General features: G+C 35.4%; 1 protein-coding gene across 7 annotated transcripts in view; it reads right to left on the bottom strand.

Annotated features, from left to right (window-relative positions):
- The window catches only part of RGS12 (regulator of G protein signaling 12), an 89586-nt gene that overhangs the window by 42911 nt on the left and 31302 nt on the right, over window positions 1-15373 (bottom strand). For 5 of the 7 annotated variants that reach the window (XM_027718420.2, XM_027718423.2, XM_027718417.2 and 2 more), the window contains exon 4: window positions 3646-3667. In XM_027718420.2, the coding sequence (XP_027574221.1) occupies window positions 3646-3667 (22 nt within the window). Of the gene's footprint in view, window positions 1-3645; window positions 3668-9510; window positions 10244-14114; window positions 14207-15373 lie in introns of those variants that run through there. The other 2 variants (XM_027718425.2, XM_027718424.2) reach the window with 2 other exon arrangements.

Genomic DNA, 15373 nt, shown 5'->3' with positions numbered 1-15373 from the left:
AAATAGAGTTTTACATTATTTATTCTTGTAAACATCAGATGCCTTTCAAAAAGGTCTTTAAGAACACTTTTCCTTATGGAAATTCTTTCCAAGCGATGAACACTAAAAGGCAAAATCAGCTGAAACTACCACAAAGTAGTATCTTGGGGAAAAAATGTGCATTAGTATATGTTATGCTGCAATATTTGGAAGTAACAGACTTTAGTTTCATGGAACTGATCTCAGTAGGGAATAGCAGGTAAGAACTAAGACATTCTCATTAGCTCAGATACCTCACCCCCTCTGTCTGGGAGATGAGTGATGAAGTACTTCTGTTATATGCCCTTTGACCTTAAGGTTTTCCCTTTGTAAAGTGCCATCCAGGTATAAATAGCAAAGTCACACATTAGCTGGGGACTGTTGATCATCCCTGTGATGATTCAGATGGCACAGTGCTCAAAACATCAGCCGCAGCCTGCGTGCTGTGTACACACTCACTGTTCCTACAGTCAGCGGGAAAGGACAGTTTCTGAGACGGGAAGTAAGAGAAACCTGCTAATTACAGGTCGTTGTAGTAACATAAAATGGTTTCTGCTATTCCTAGAGCATAGGTGCTGCAGATTAGATGATCTATAGCAGTGATCTTGCATCTAAGCAGTATTACAGTTTGCATTCCGATTGCCTGCAATTCATTAAGCAAATCAATTACAGTTAAGAGTTGCTACTGGTCACCACCTCTGGAAACAACACTAATTTTCGATCTCCTACACATTACCTATCCTGCAAAGCCCAAGTGCATACTTTTGGCTGGTAAGAATATCCCAGCCTTGCACAAGCTGAGAATCATGTAAAATAAACACAACAAGGGGTAGATGGTTTCCAGTGCCTGGCTCTAATGTAATAAAAGCCATATGACATGAGGCTTCACTGACCTAGGAAAGAAAATGTACAGAGAGCTGTTGTGCCTCCTATTACACTGAAGGGATGTATATAAACACATAATAATTACTTTTTACACATGAATTTCCTTCCCAGACTAAAGCTTAACAATAGTATTTATAGTATCTAGTTATATGTAAAATACTAATATTAATTAGTAATATAATGCAGAAAAGAAGGCTCTGGAGAGACCAAAGAGCAGCTGTCCAACACCTAAAGGGGGTTACAAGAGAGCTGCAAAGGGACTTTTGACAACGCAATGGAGTGACAAAAGGGGTAATGGCTTTAAACTGGAAAAGGGTGGATTTAGATTAGATATAAGAAATTTTTCACTGTGATAGTGGTGAGACGGTGGCACAGGTTCCCCAGAGAAATTGTGGATGTCCCTTCCGTGGAAGTGTCAAGGCAGGTTGGATGGGGCTTTAAAAAAACCTGATCTAGCACAAAGTATCCCTGTCCACGGCAGGGGGTTGGAACAAGATGGTCTTTAAGGTCTCTTCCACCCCACATTTTGTGATTCTGTCATGATAAAGATTTAGTCTAGGAAGGGAAGTATGCAGTGCTGTACTAATGGTTACGCTAGTTAAAACTGCTCTAAAATAGAAATGCCCAAAAATGTGTAAATCTGTGGAACTATTAATGCATTAGTGAGATTAAGGAAGATTGGAAAAATTTCAGTTCTGCGACATAATAAAGGTAAAAGCTGGAAAATGTAATTCAGACACAAATCAGAGCTTTTTACTCAACGCAACTAAGGTAACTCTAAATGAAATTAATTAGGAAATTATTTCATTTCACTTTTTCTGGTTACAGTCTCTCTGGTTCCTATTTTTCCAATCCATTTTCTGGGTAGTTAAGCATTGATTCAATATTATTCAGTATAGTTCAACTACCATTTCTTACACAAGTTACACCCCCCTTCTTAAGTAGCATTTAACAATGAAGAGACCGTTCACATTAAGTATTCTGAACTAGCTGAAAAGATAAGTAATACTACTCAGGAGAAAATTGCATATAACTTCTTGGCTGTTCTTTCACCTCTGCAACCTTACATGGCCCTTAGATTTCATGACTTCACAAAACTGTATAGAATTAATTGTGAAAATGGTTACCTACTGATTTGGAATGCGATAAAAAAGTCATATTGGAAGAACTGAAAGTAAGTGGAATTTTTAAAATAAATTTTCAGCTGGAGGCATAAAAAGCTTGAAATTACTATCATATGATTACTATCACGGGAATCTCCAAGTCTGGATAAGCAACAGAAGTAAAATAATTTTCATTAACATAGAGCAAGAACCCTCTTGGAGACAAGACATAAGCACTTTCCATTTTAACTAAAAAAGGTCAATCAAATTTTTGGCCCTCAGCACCTGGGCTACATACAGAAACAAAAAGTCTGTGCTTTGTTTTGATTTTTATATCAAGCAGGTATCATCTGGGGGGAAAAATACACATTTTTCCCACAAAAACATATGCTACATTTTAGAAACAGAAAGCAGAATAAACACTATTATTTTCTGTTTTGTTGTTTTTTTCACTTTGCAGACAAGGCAGATACAACACAGAGTCTATCTTCTCATCCAGACAGAAGTACTGTACAGCAGTAGACTGTGTCAGCAGTAGAGAAGGAAAATACCTGACAAAGTCAGCCAACCATTGGAAAATGGCTCTGGCAAAAGAACCAAAACAGTAATGTTTCTCACAAGTGTACTTTTAGTCTTGCAAGGAATCAGAAATTAGGACAAATGATGAAGTTTTGTGAATAGTGTTGCTAATTTTGCATTTACATTTGTGTGTAATATAAAATTATCCTTACTATTCAAAATATTTCTGCAATTTCACTTAGAGTAACAATTTTCACTGTTAGAGCAACACAGTTTGTTCCTTTCTGCCCCTTTTATTTAATAAAATTGTCTTGTACTGTTGTCAAAGAATAGCAAATGTAATAATATGTATGTAAGTGAGTTTCTCTGCAGGATGGAGTGAACCAATTCCTGCCAAGAAAGACAAGGAGAAAAGCCATCTCCTGTATACTCTAAACTATACAAATTTCTTTATTCCATTAAGGAAGCATACTTAAACTGTTTCAATTAACTTCAAAGCTTCAGAGAAATCATCTTCTAACGTTTAACAAAGAGTGGACATCCTTTAAAACATTAAAGGCACGTTAAAATTAAAACAAACAAGCTTAGGTGCAATTAAGAAGAGTTTACTTAGAAGTATTCCAGAAGTGCAAAAGCTCCATGCTGGGATTTTACAAATATCAAATTACTTACCCCTTCTCAAAATGCATCATATTTAAGAAATTTCAACATCAACAAATGTTCCAACACAGCTTACAACTTAGAAGCTAGAACATCTCTTCAAAAGCACACAAGGTATATAAAGGACAATAAAATAGAGAATGAGATTTTATCTACCATCCAATTACAAAAAACTCTACCAGCTCTGCCTCTTTATTATTATGAATAAAGAAGCCTAGTTATAATAAAAACGTGCATATATAAATGTGCCATAAAAATATTATGCAAACAAACCAGTGAAAGCATGTGAACACAATCCTGCAATATTTTCACTGGCACAGTTCCCAAAGCAGTCACAGAGTTCTGTGCCACTTTGGACTTACATCTTGTAATATATCACATTATTTACCACATATTATGTTGCCTAATGTGGAAAATTGATTATTTTTCATTATAAAAGTAAAAACAAGCTTCAGCTTACCTCCATCAGAAACAGTTGCTGACTGCAATAAGAAAGAGAAAAACAAGTATTACTTAAGTTTCATGGCAAGTATTAGAAATCTTTGAGCTTCACATATTTGAAGTGTTGGCTAGTTTTATCACCTTATTAATAACAGATAGCATTAGCGAGGAAAATCTAAAGAAACCAGCTGTTGCTTTCTCACAGGTGATTCCTCCCCACAATGAAATTCACCCCAGGCCTTTTAACCACTACTGTCCAGGAATTTGAACCCACTAGTATTTACAGTACTTCCTGCTGTGGTAGCAACACTGCTTGCAAAAGTCCTTCTTAAATGAGCAGAGACAATTTGTTGGTACATATGACAAAGTAGATACCTAAAACTGACCTGCAAAGACCTGAAATGGAAACAACACCTCATATATTATATTTTGCTGCAACATCTGGAGATATGTCAAATTAAAATTCAGTATTCTGTCATATTTCAGATGACTCTGAAAACTTCCCCTGTCCATCACTTCTGACTGCTACAGAGAGAAAAGGTTGTTCAAAGTGTTTTCAGTAACTTAGAGGTAAGAACTCGTCACCATCTCTACCAGTATTGTACATTTTCAAGGACAATCAGTCTTCTAGTGAAACATTGGAAGTTTAGGTGCTTAACTACCCTAAACTTCTCACCTTTGATCACAAATTATCTCAAGGCAGCTAACACCTCTCTAAATCCAAGTAGTGAACATTTCTCAAATGTGTACTCAAATGTCTGCACCTTTGACACTGAACTGAGTGAAGTCTGGAGGACAGATGATTTTTAGATTTGTGTCGATTTGCGAATGACTATTAAAAAACATTTTTGTTTTAGTTTGGGGAATCTTTTCTTGGTCCCTTTAAATAACTTTCTAAATAGTTAAAAAAAATTCTCTTTTGAACTGCTCTTTAAAAAGCTAGAAAAGAATGCCTTACAATATCTACAACTTCTTCAAGATGGAAAACACACAGAAGAAAAAAAGCAGATACATACACATACACACAACTCAAGCAAACAGCTGTCTCTTCATAGTTTGTCTGTAGTTTCTAGCCTTGGGAAGAAACATTCCCACTCTTCAAAATCCACAAACCCTTTGGTAATCCTTAAAAGACTAATTATTCTCCTTCCACTATTTCACTGCAGGATCTCACATGCTGTTAACACTATCTAAGAACATCCCTTGTTATAAATTGCTGTGGCCTCAGCACCCACCTCTCCAGGAGAGGATCTGACCTGGTCTTTGACACAATTGTACTGGAACTTTCAAAGTCTGAACTCGTCCCTATTGACATCATTCCTCTGGTGCTACTTCAGATAAACACAAATACACCTCTCATGAAAAAGATTCAAACAATTATGGCACCTCTTGCTTACCTACACAAAAATAAAGGCTTCTGGATCTGCGAAGCATAATAATATAATCAAAAGTGTATCCAGGCATCTCACTTTAATAGCTTTGTTTCAGGTATGCAAAAAAAAAGTAGTTCTGTTTTAGTTACAGTTCTTCAGTGAGGCTTAGGACATCTTTTCTACTTCTATTTTGCACATAAGTCTAGCAAGCATATGATGCATTCAGAGGCCGTAACTTAATTCATGTTTGTAATTCAGAAAATTTAATTTACATTACTGAAATCTGGTTTATAAATATGATTGCTTCTAATTTCTTAGTCACATCACTGTACAGAGTACAGCTAATGAACAAACAACTTCAATGTCATTTCTCAAAGAATGAAGAAAAGGATGACTCAAAGTAAAGTAATAGTATCAGTTTACACATTAGACATAAAAAAATAAAAATACTTTCAAAATATATATGTTTTAGGAATGGTCATTTACTTTGGCAGCTTGCATGAATCTGGATTCAAACAGCAAATACCTTCATTTTTTTGAAAGGTATGAAGTAAAATTAATAGGATTCTCATGATAGGAAAAAGAATACTCACAGTACTTTTGGCAAAAACTGGGAAGTTAACAATTGTAAAATATTATTTTACAAGGAAAATGGGGTAATTTCATAGAAAAGCTCAGTCATTAATTGACACTGAAATACAGTTTTACCTCAAACCCTTTACCATAAGTTAATGCAGTGAACTTTCTACACACCTTTTCTGGGTTGGTTTTGTGTGATTATTTTAAATGCTTTGGCTAATGCGTGTTACATTACATGTATCAACATCTTAAAATCTCTCCAAGCAAGGCCTTAGTAATTACTATGTTTAGACATTTTTAAAGAAGTACCTGTAGGAGAAACTGTATTTTACATTACAGTGTCACTAAATATACCTATCATGTTCCAAGCATTATCCATTTACTTCTAGAGATCATAGAAAAAAATTTATTTTAATAACGTTTCTTTAAATTCATCTGTGTAACTGAACTAAACCCACCTAATTCAATAAAACCAGCTCGAAACTTAAACTTGTAATTATTGTGTAAGAACTCACAGTAACATGTTCACATTTGTGAGTACTTAGAAATCTCAATATAAACCTTTCAGAAATGGCATACGGCACATTTAGACAAAGAAGTTTCTCTTCTAAACTGTTCAGCTGAAACTTGTCTAGATTTGTCTAAAGGTATAAGTTGCAAGACCAGATTTTTTTAAATACTATGATGATCTCATTTTAAAAATACACTATATGTTGGGGGCTGTTTTTCATTCTTCAGCACTTATGTTTACCACCACTGGAGGCTCTTCAGGACAAAATTTGATCTACTACACAAACCAAGTTTGATCATTTGATGAAATTTAACACTACATACATATTAAGAACCACCTACAGAAAAATACGTGTATTAGAAAGCTGTAAAATTGAACAGTTAATGTAGGTAGCCATTTCTGAAAGATGAGGAAGGACAGGGATGACTTTGTGCCAGTTAGTGCTAATGTGAAGATTTTTTAAAAGTATTTAAGCATTTAATTCCAAATGACAGAACATATATGTTGTGAATGTATATATGAACTATCACCCAGAGATAAAATCTAATTGCATGCAACCCTCAAATCTTTCACAACCAGATAAGATCTGAAATTAGTTCTTCAAATTACCCCAGTTTCCAAATTGGTTTAGGAAAAAGCCCGTGGTATATGCCAGGAATCTGATGGTAACAAATCACAAAAATTTTAAAAATAAATCTAACGTAGGAAAACTAGAATGTCTTCCAGTATATCTCTTCATGGGAACTCTGCTTGCTCATCTAACTGGATTAGCTGCTGTTATACAGACACACACTGCCCACACACACAAAGTTAGGGGATGCAATTCTCTCCTCGATACTTCAGGGCAGGATCTTGATTCCTGTGGTTCAAGTGAGAAGCTCAGTGCCAAGGCCAGCAAGCTAAACAGTGGCTTCCCAGTTATCATAAACCATAAAAGACACTCTAGATCTCTGTAAACTGGCAAATGCTTCAGCATACATTTGATAGCATAATGTTCTGAATAAGAGAAAACATGTTAAATTTCTCTTTGTATCATCTCTCTTTGCTAGGTGGAAAAACCAGAAGGGCCCAGGAGGCTTTTGATGTCATGTTCATGATCTGCTTGCAGCAAATCTAAAAGAGTTTTAGCTTACAATAATTATCAGGGAGAAAACTCCTTTTTAAGTACATAATTTTTTTTTCCAGAAAAGAAGCAGATGACATAGTCTCTTGCACCAACAACTGGGTACAAACGGAAAGAGGGCATAAAGGAGAATAATGCATGAACCCCTACATGAAGCTAGTCTGATGACAACTTTCAGGTGACAGAAACTCTTATCCAGAAAATCCACTTAGTTCCATCTTACATTTTCCATTTCAAATAGATCAGGTCCCAGGGAAGTAACTAGATACTGTCAAATTCTGCCATAACACCATCATGCAGAAAACCAAAAATTACCCTACCCATATCCCAGACATTATATTGAGAAAATAAATCCACATGTGCAGACTACCCAGGTAACCACAATACAAAAATGTCCCTTTTCTCCACCCCAAGATTTGTCATTCAAGCCAAAGTTATGCTTAAGTAATGGAGTAGAACAAAGGGAAAGATGGGGATACCGGGAGCGGTGACACATACTGGGAAATGCCAGGCCTTAGCAATAAAATGGAGCAACATGAAATCATCTCTCTTATCAGAGTGGGAGTGAGTGCCTTCCTGAGTCAAAAAAGACATCTCTGTTTCCCACTCCTTCTGAGATAGGGAGGGTAAAAATCCTTAAGGAGAGTGAAGACGTATTTCTCTCTCCTACTCTAACCATCTAATAATGACAAAATCACAGACTAAACAGAAACATCTATTCCTTTCCTGGGCACCCAGAAAGATTCAGAATAAAAGGGATTATAAATGACCTCTTTGTGTCTCCTTTCTAAATCACACTTTCTTCCAATACAGGCATCTTGCAGCATCCAAAGAATTCTCTGGCTGTTGCCTCCAGCATCTGTTACTTATCCAGTACAGTATCATACCACACACTATTTTACAAAAGCCCCCCTCTAGTTAAGTCTTCCAGGTTGCAACAGCACACTTAGCTCCACCAACCTTCTAAACTGATTTTCTCATATGATTTCAGTACACAAAATAACTTTGGAAATCCTGTTGTGTTCTTTAAGAGAGATGAAGCACTGAGTATTTACAGACAATACAAAGAGCCAACTTTCAAACGTTCTGTCACTTAGCTCAGGGAAAGCCTGTCACTCAGCTGACCGTCTGCTTGCATCCAGCTTTGTTCAAACTACTTCTTAAATCACCTGAAGGCACTCATCCTTTTCCCAAGGTATGAATTACGAGTGGATCCCAAGGTCTTCAGTCACATTACTCCAGGATTTACATTGCATACACATATTTTTATCCTTTTAAATACATTACAGCATCAGTTTTGCTTATACCATGAACTCCAATGATCTCTGGAATGAAGATCCTGTCTCAAAATATAGTATATACTATTCTAACATTTTAAATAAAAAATAAAACCATGTTACTTATAAATTATTGCTAGATTTTCCTTCTAATAAACAGTCTCAAATGTACTTCTCACCTAAAAATTAGAGTAATATTACAGGGGATTTTATCTTCATTTCAAAATATTATTGCAATTTATTTCATGATTTAGAATTCTTTGAGAAGGGTGCCCCTTCAGAATGCCACTTAAAGGAGGACTATTAGACAATTTCCCTTTTCAATTCTCTATCACCAAATTGTATTTATAATAGTTAATACAAAAGGATTCCGTATGCAAGACTTCTGAAGAAAAAAAAATAGTGTAAAACTACGGTACAATAACCTTCCTGAATATGTTCAGTATATTTTTGTCAAATATTTGAATCTATAAAAACAACATAAGAATAAATGATGTGACATTTGGAATTCCTTTAAGAAATAAATGTTCAACTTTTTACCCCAAACAAAACCAATCTTATCACATATAAACACCGTGCCTTAAGTGCCAAATCCAACCCTAAAATTATTTTGATAAAGATATATACAAAATATATACAGTTTTACATCAAGATATAATATTGATATAATGGTACAGAAAGCATATACAAAAAACATTGCACAGAATTAAAAATTAGGCACACATTATAAACATACTGATTTTTTAGCTTTATACATATTGGTCACAGCTCACAAATGCATATAGAAATCTCAGTGTTAGTTGGCATAGTAAGATTACTTTTCTCTGATAATAAAATCCAATGTTTGCATTTACAAAGGAATTATAACTCAAATACTTTAAAGTAAAAAAGCTTAAAGGCTAAGTAAAAAGCATTCTGAAGCTGATACCAGTCTTTAATTTCTTGCCAGTAACAATAGCCTCTACTAATTTCTCACTGCAACGATGCCTTGCTTTAGCTAAATATAATTCATATCACTTACCCGCTCTTCGTAAGAAACAGCAGTTATTTTTCCTAACAGTACTCTTCCTAAATTCATCTTCACTTAATATGGAAAAAGCATTTCCTTAACACATCGGCTTCTCAAAGATTAAACTAAAAAATTCAACCCTGTTCCATGCCTGTACACGCCAGTAAAGTTTAAAGGCATTTCGTATGAAGTTCTATTTTACTCCCTTTATGTTACCAATAGCAACAGGCCAATGCAGGAAGCTGTGGTTCGTCAGGGATTCAGATTAGATCTCAATTATCTCTCACCAGAAAAGCTCGATCGTTTTATATAAATCACGCTGATTGTATTTTAAAACATTTCCTATAACAAATCAAGAAGATAAAATGACGTTGAATCCTGTGATAGTCCTGTATTCAATAAAAGAGATTTCCAAGACAGTTTTCAGAGAAACACTACTTAACCATCCTAACATTAGTTACAGAAACGTTTACATAGTAAACCACTATTTTCAGAGGTTTACATAATGCAAGCCAGAATAAAGTAGGACCTCAAATGGTCCATTCCGTTTAACTTTCCAGTGGTTAACAATATAAATTGCACATAAAAATCCGCAGTACAAGGAGACTTGGCAGATTTCATTAAACCTCGGAGTAGCCTGTTGTCACTAAAGACAAAATTCTCCTTTCAAAAACCAACTGCTATTCTGCCCTTCCTTCCTCACTACCTGAGCCTGTCCTCAACTGATGTCAAGAGAGTTCTGTGCACAGTGCCTCAGGAACAGAGAGCAAAACAGGCTCCTTGTAATGTAAGAGGGAAGTGCTATTCACTTGCCTGTGACAGCAGTGTCTTCAAGAGACTCTATATGGAAAGTATAGGATTTCAGGAAGTTTGCTGCTGTCCACACGTAAACAGTGATTGTATCTAAACCGTTCACCGCCGTTATTTTTAAAGCAATCAAAATACAATTTTCTGCTAAAAATAAACACCAGAATTGCAAACTGGGAATGATTAGTGGGCATTTTTGTGCTAGTGGGATGTCCTTAAACCCCAGGTGGACTTACTAATAGTCGTTTAGGAAAGAAGAACCTTCTCCCTTGTTCAGTGCAGCCTGTGGAATACCCCACATCCATACAGTTCCTAGGCTGAGCCCCTAATATAAAAACAACCCTATGAAGAAGGTAAATATTACTCTGAACTTATAAAGAGAGAAAATGAGACAAGAACAAGAGCCTTCACTCAATATCTCATGCTATGATTGACTTGCAAAAGTCTGCACATCTTCCCATTTTTGGATTTAGAATGAAGAAACTTGGCTAACAGAAAAACTTAATCTTCTCAATTTAATTTAGAGTGATCAGAGAAGAAATTTTACGTTAATTGCAAGTGAAAATGGAGGAAGCATATTTTAACAAGCATGTCAGAGACATAAGCCAATTTCTGCAATGGTCAAACTTAATTTTGTGATTGATTACTTGTTTGAATAGGCACACCACTGCAGCTTTGAATGGTTCTACAAGTATTTAATACCACAACAAAATGCAATGGAAACAAATGGGCGGGACGACAGGAAGAAATGTGTTTTACAAATTACACCCTCCATTATTTTAGGATTTCAGAAGCAAATGCCCTGTGATACCTGCACAGAAGAACAGTTTTCCTGTGTATGGACAAGTATTAGAATGTATAATTTTATAAAGAAAAAATGCCAGAGCTGTTTAAATACTACATTTTGTTTGACACTGAACAAAGTGGGATGCAGAATGTATTATCACTGTCAATACCTTAACCAAACAGCAACACCATTACAAATATGCAGGTGACCAGGTGTAAAATAATCCTTACAGTGGATAAGTACAAATGGATCAGAAATGCCTGACGAACTTCCCTGTGAACATCCCTTTGGGGTAACACAAAACAGGACTTTTATCCTGAGCGTTTACTTTATCCTAAAACCTCTAGGAATCACCTAGAAAGACCAAAAGTACTGGCAGAGTTTTAACAAGTGAGGGTGTTACCCAGAAGAACGAGTAAGAGAAAAATAACCCCCCATGCAATGGGATGTAGCTGCAAGACCAGAAGCTCCCTGGAGGAACTGCTGTGAATGTTGTTCAGAACACTGTGGGTGGGCAACGTTTTACACATTCTGGGCACTCACACTTGGCGTTACAAACCTAATAATCCCTTAGTTTAAACAGACCTTAGAATTGTTGATTTTACTTCATTGTATGTCCACATTTTTTCCATACAGTGACTCTACTAACACTGAAAATAAACTCTACCAATTAGACAGTATCAATTAATGATCATGTCTATGAAGTGTCAGGTGACTCTGAAAGCCCTTTAAAAAATTCATATTCCTCTACATTTTCACAGGTTATTTCAGCAGTTGCAGATACAAAATCTTCTGATTTTCTGTAGCATATTTGTAAACCAGGCAGGCAACTCAAAGGTCAAAGGTCAAAAGCACAAGAAATGTTAATTTGCAAAGCTAATAATGGAAAGTGTTAAAATATGGTACAACAGCTTTAAAAGCCTTATTCAGATACACTGAAGACGACATTTGTAAACCCACATCCATCTGTTTAGAAGCTAAACTGTGGGAAGGGGTAGAGACCCCAGATAAGGTTGATCTGTTTTTTTCTTCTACCCTCCCTCCACTTCCTGCTCATATTTTCTCTTGTACATTTGTTTTCAGAGCAGAAAAAACTGAAGAGAAAGACAGAATGACAGGGAGCCTTGATATGTTTTAACTTGTCAAAAGATTAATAGGATTTAATACAACCCTGACTCCGAAAAGAAGAAAACGCACTCCAAAACCACCAGGCAACTAGAAAGAGGCAATCCCCTGGACCAGCTCCTCGTCACACAGTCCTAAAGTAAATGTGACATTGGCAAAATGCACTATCAAAAATCTTAAATCTCATCAAGTATTGACTTTTTATGTCATATTAAAGTAACTACTACTTGCATGACAGCCAGAGGAAAAATATGTTAAGAATATGATTTAGCTCACTGACCCCAGTTACTGAAATAAAAAGCAGGACTATTAAAAAAGCTTACACGTAAATTAAGAAAACTCTGCTATAAAATAAAATGGTTTTTTCTCCTAATTCTCCAAATTTTCTGTAATCTGCCTAGATATATTTCTGTCAATGATTTGTCACCTCAACAATAAACAGACCCCATATGTGCTACTGATCAAAAGAGGAAAGATTCTCTCATTTATAACATTGTGGATTCCCTCTACCAATTTTAAAGATAAAAGTCCTATTCCAATGCAATATTAACGAAAATATTTTCAAGCCAAACTACTTGGAATTTGTTCATGTATAAATAACTGAAATACAAGCTGCCTTGTCAAACTAAGACTTCCCCTACAGCAAATTCAGGGAAGAAAAGAGAATGATGCAAACTACTGTTCCGAGTGCCCTCTGCTGTCTGCCGACACTGCTGAGACTCATGAACACATTTTCAAGTATTAAGTTCAGGATCTGCCATCCAGAAATCCACTCTAAAACCCAGTATTTGGTTTTAAAAGCCATATTGTAATAACTGTATAGCGCCTGACTGTAAAGTGACAATAAAAAAAATACACTTTTTCAAAAATGTTTGTAAATAATTACTATTTCTCCCCCTTCATTGATCAACATTTTAAGACAAATAAATTCTCTCCACTAATAAAAACATGCAGAAACAGTATAACTTGCACATCTAGATGGAAGGTGACTTGCAATCCAACGGTAAACTGAAATTAAACTACATATTAAAGAGGATATAAGTGACAGACCACTGAAACACATTAAGCCACTTCTGAATTTTCTACTGCTGTACATGGAGCCTCTAAGAATCAATAGATTTTGAGGAAATCAATGTAAAAATGAACATGAAAACTACTAAATTTTAAGCAAATAATGGATATATATCTTTCTAAGCTTTGCAAGTGTTTCTTTCTCTCCTAATTTTAAAATTTTGTTGCCATACTTTTAGCATTTAAGACAATTTTACTCTGAGCTACATAAACATAAAGAATAAGGCTATAATTTCAAAATTTGATAATACAGCTAGGATGCTTGCTTGCAAAATATGTGTTTTCTAAGCAAAAAAGAAACTAAAACCAATCTGAAATCTCTACACCTCATAAATTTTGTATTCTATAAATACTTTTCATTTATTTTCAGTTATTTTAATAACTCATACCATCTGGATTCTATTTTATTGAATAAAAATCCAGCTGGAAGAAGAAAAATAACTTTAGCTGCACAACTTTTTAAAAAAGCTGTAACAATGTAAGGTAACTTCTATCTGTAACAAGACATTCTTGCTTTGCCGAAACACGTGCAAGTATAATGAAAATTAAGTGAAAGACTTATAAAAAAACTTAGAGAAGTATCTGTGTATCTAATACACTCACTCCACATTTTAAAAGCAATACAATGCTGCAAAAGAGAGATTTAAAACATGTCTATAAAAATGGTATATTCTTCATTTCATAATAGAGCTTATATATAAAAGTCAAATACTTATACTTACAAACTTATCATATTTCACTGCAAGATTTCTTAGCTCGGAAGGCTACTCACTAAAACATATTCCCGTTTTCTGTTCGCTTTAGACAAACAAAACTTTATACTTACAGACACTTGACTATCAGTAAAAGTTTTCTCCATGTATAAATGGTTTAATATCTCATTGTTAAGAAACAGCCCCTTCAACTTTATTATTACGCTCTTTCTGAACACATATTTACTTCTTCCAGAGTCCAGTGAAAAAATGAGGCTTCTCTGTCTGTTGCCCTATCAACACCTCTCCCATTCTCCTCCCTCCCCAGCACATTCTCCGCCCTCAAATACTGGTTCTGTATCTTCTCATCAAAAGGAACAGGCAGCTTTCAAAACGGTGTTTAGGCAGGTCCTGTGCAACAATAAAGCCTCTGTAAAGACAACAGCACTGCTGAGGAATCTGCTAATGTAAAATACATTCAGCAAGGGCCTACAGGACTCTGTCATAAAGGTTTGTCCAAACTTGTTTAAGGACTGAGTCAACAGCATTTTCTCATCCAAAGTATTCTCTTTTTTCAGTACATTCCCCTTTGATGAGTTTATTACCTGAATGAACTAGGTCATCAATCCCTACTAAAAATACTTAAAATATAATCTAAAAATACTTTTAAAAAAATATTGCTAAAACTTGTAAGACTCACAGCAAATTTCTTGCAGTTTCTGGCATGTAGGTACGTGCCTCAGTATGATTACAATCACATGTATGCATATTGTGCAACCTATCTCATCCTACCAAAATGCTCCGTGTTCTTTTGAGTAAGCAGGGCATTGGCATTTACAAGGATCATGTTCCAAGTGAAACATTACTCTCATAATTTTCAATACCACACCTACTCTCCAGACAGACCAGCAATATCTGTGTATTTTCAGAAAGAAATGCATGCCCAACAGTAATCCTTAAATACCATTCTCCAGCAATTCCTCGGTCCAGAGGGAAGTAGAGGATGGGCTTTTTACTGTATTTTTTCAAGTATCAGAAGTACTCACGAAATGTTTTCATGATTTAATACTGAATAAAAAGCAATAGCTCATCTAGTAGAAGTTCCACAGGTGACTCAGGGTTTTTTTTTTCCTTTTTTTCTTAAACATCACTGGACTCATAAATGCATAAGGACAGTGAACATTAAATGGTACCAAGTCCTAGCCAAAATCCCAGCAGTTAAAGCATGGAGACAGAGACAGAAATAATTCACAGACAGCTACAGTGCTATCATTTGTGCCGTATGTATTCTGTGACTACACTCTAGAAATACCAATGCAGTTCATTCAATAAAGCCTTAATTCATTTCCTAACATTAACCAGGTCTCACAGGGCAAAAATCCCTCCTTACCCT

Source organism: Pipra filicauda, unplaced genomic scaffold, assembly GCF_003945595.2.
Source record: "Pipra filicauda isolate LSUMZ 115617 unplaced genomic scaffold, ASM394559v2 scaffold459_size522612_pilon, whole genome shotgun sequence".
Classification (NCBI taxonomy): Eukaryota; Metazoa; Chordata; class Aves; order Passeriformes; family Pipridae; genus Pipra; species Pipra filicauda.
Note: the sequence above shows the minus strand (reverse complement) of the source record. Positions and strands in the feature narration are given on the sequence as shown.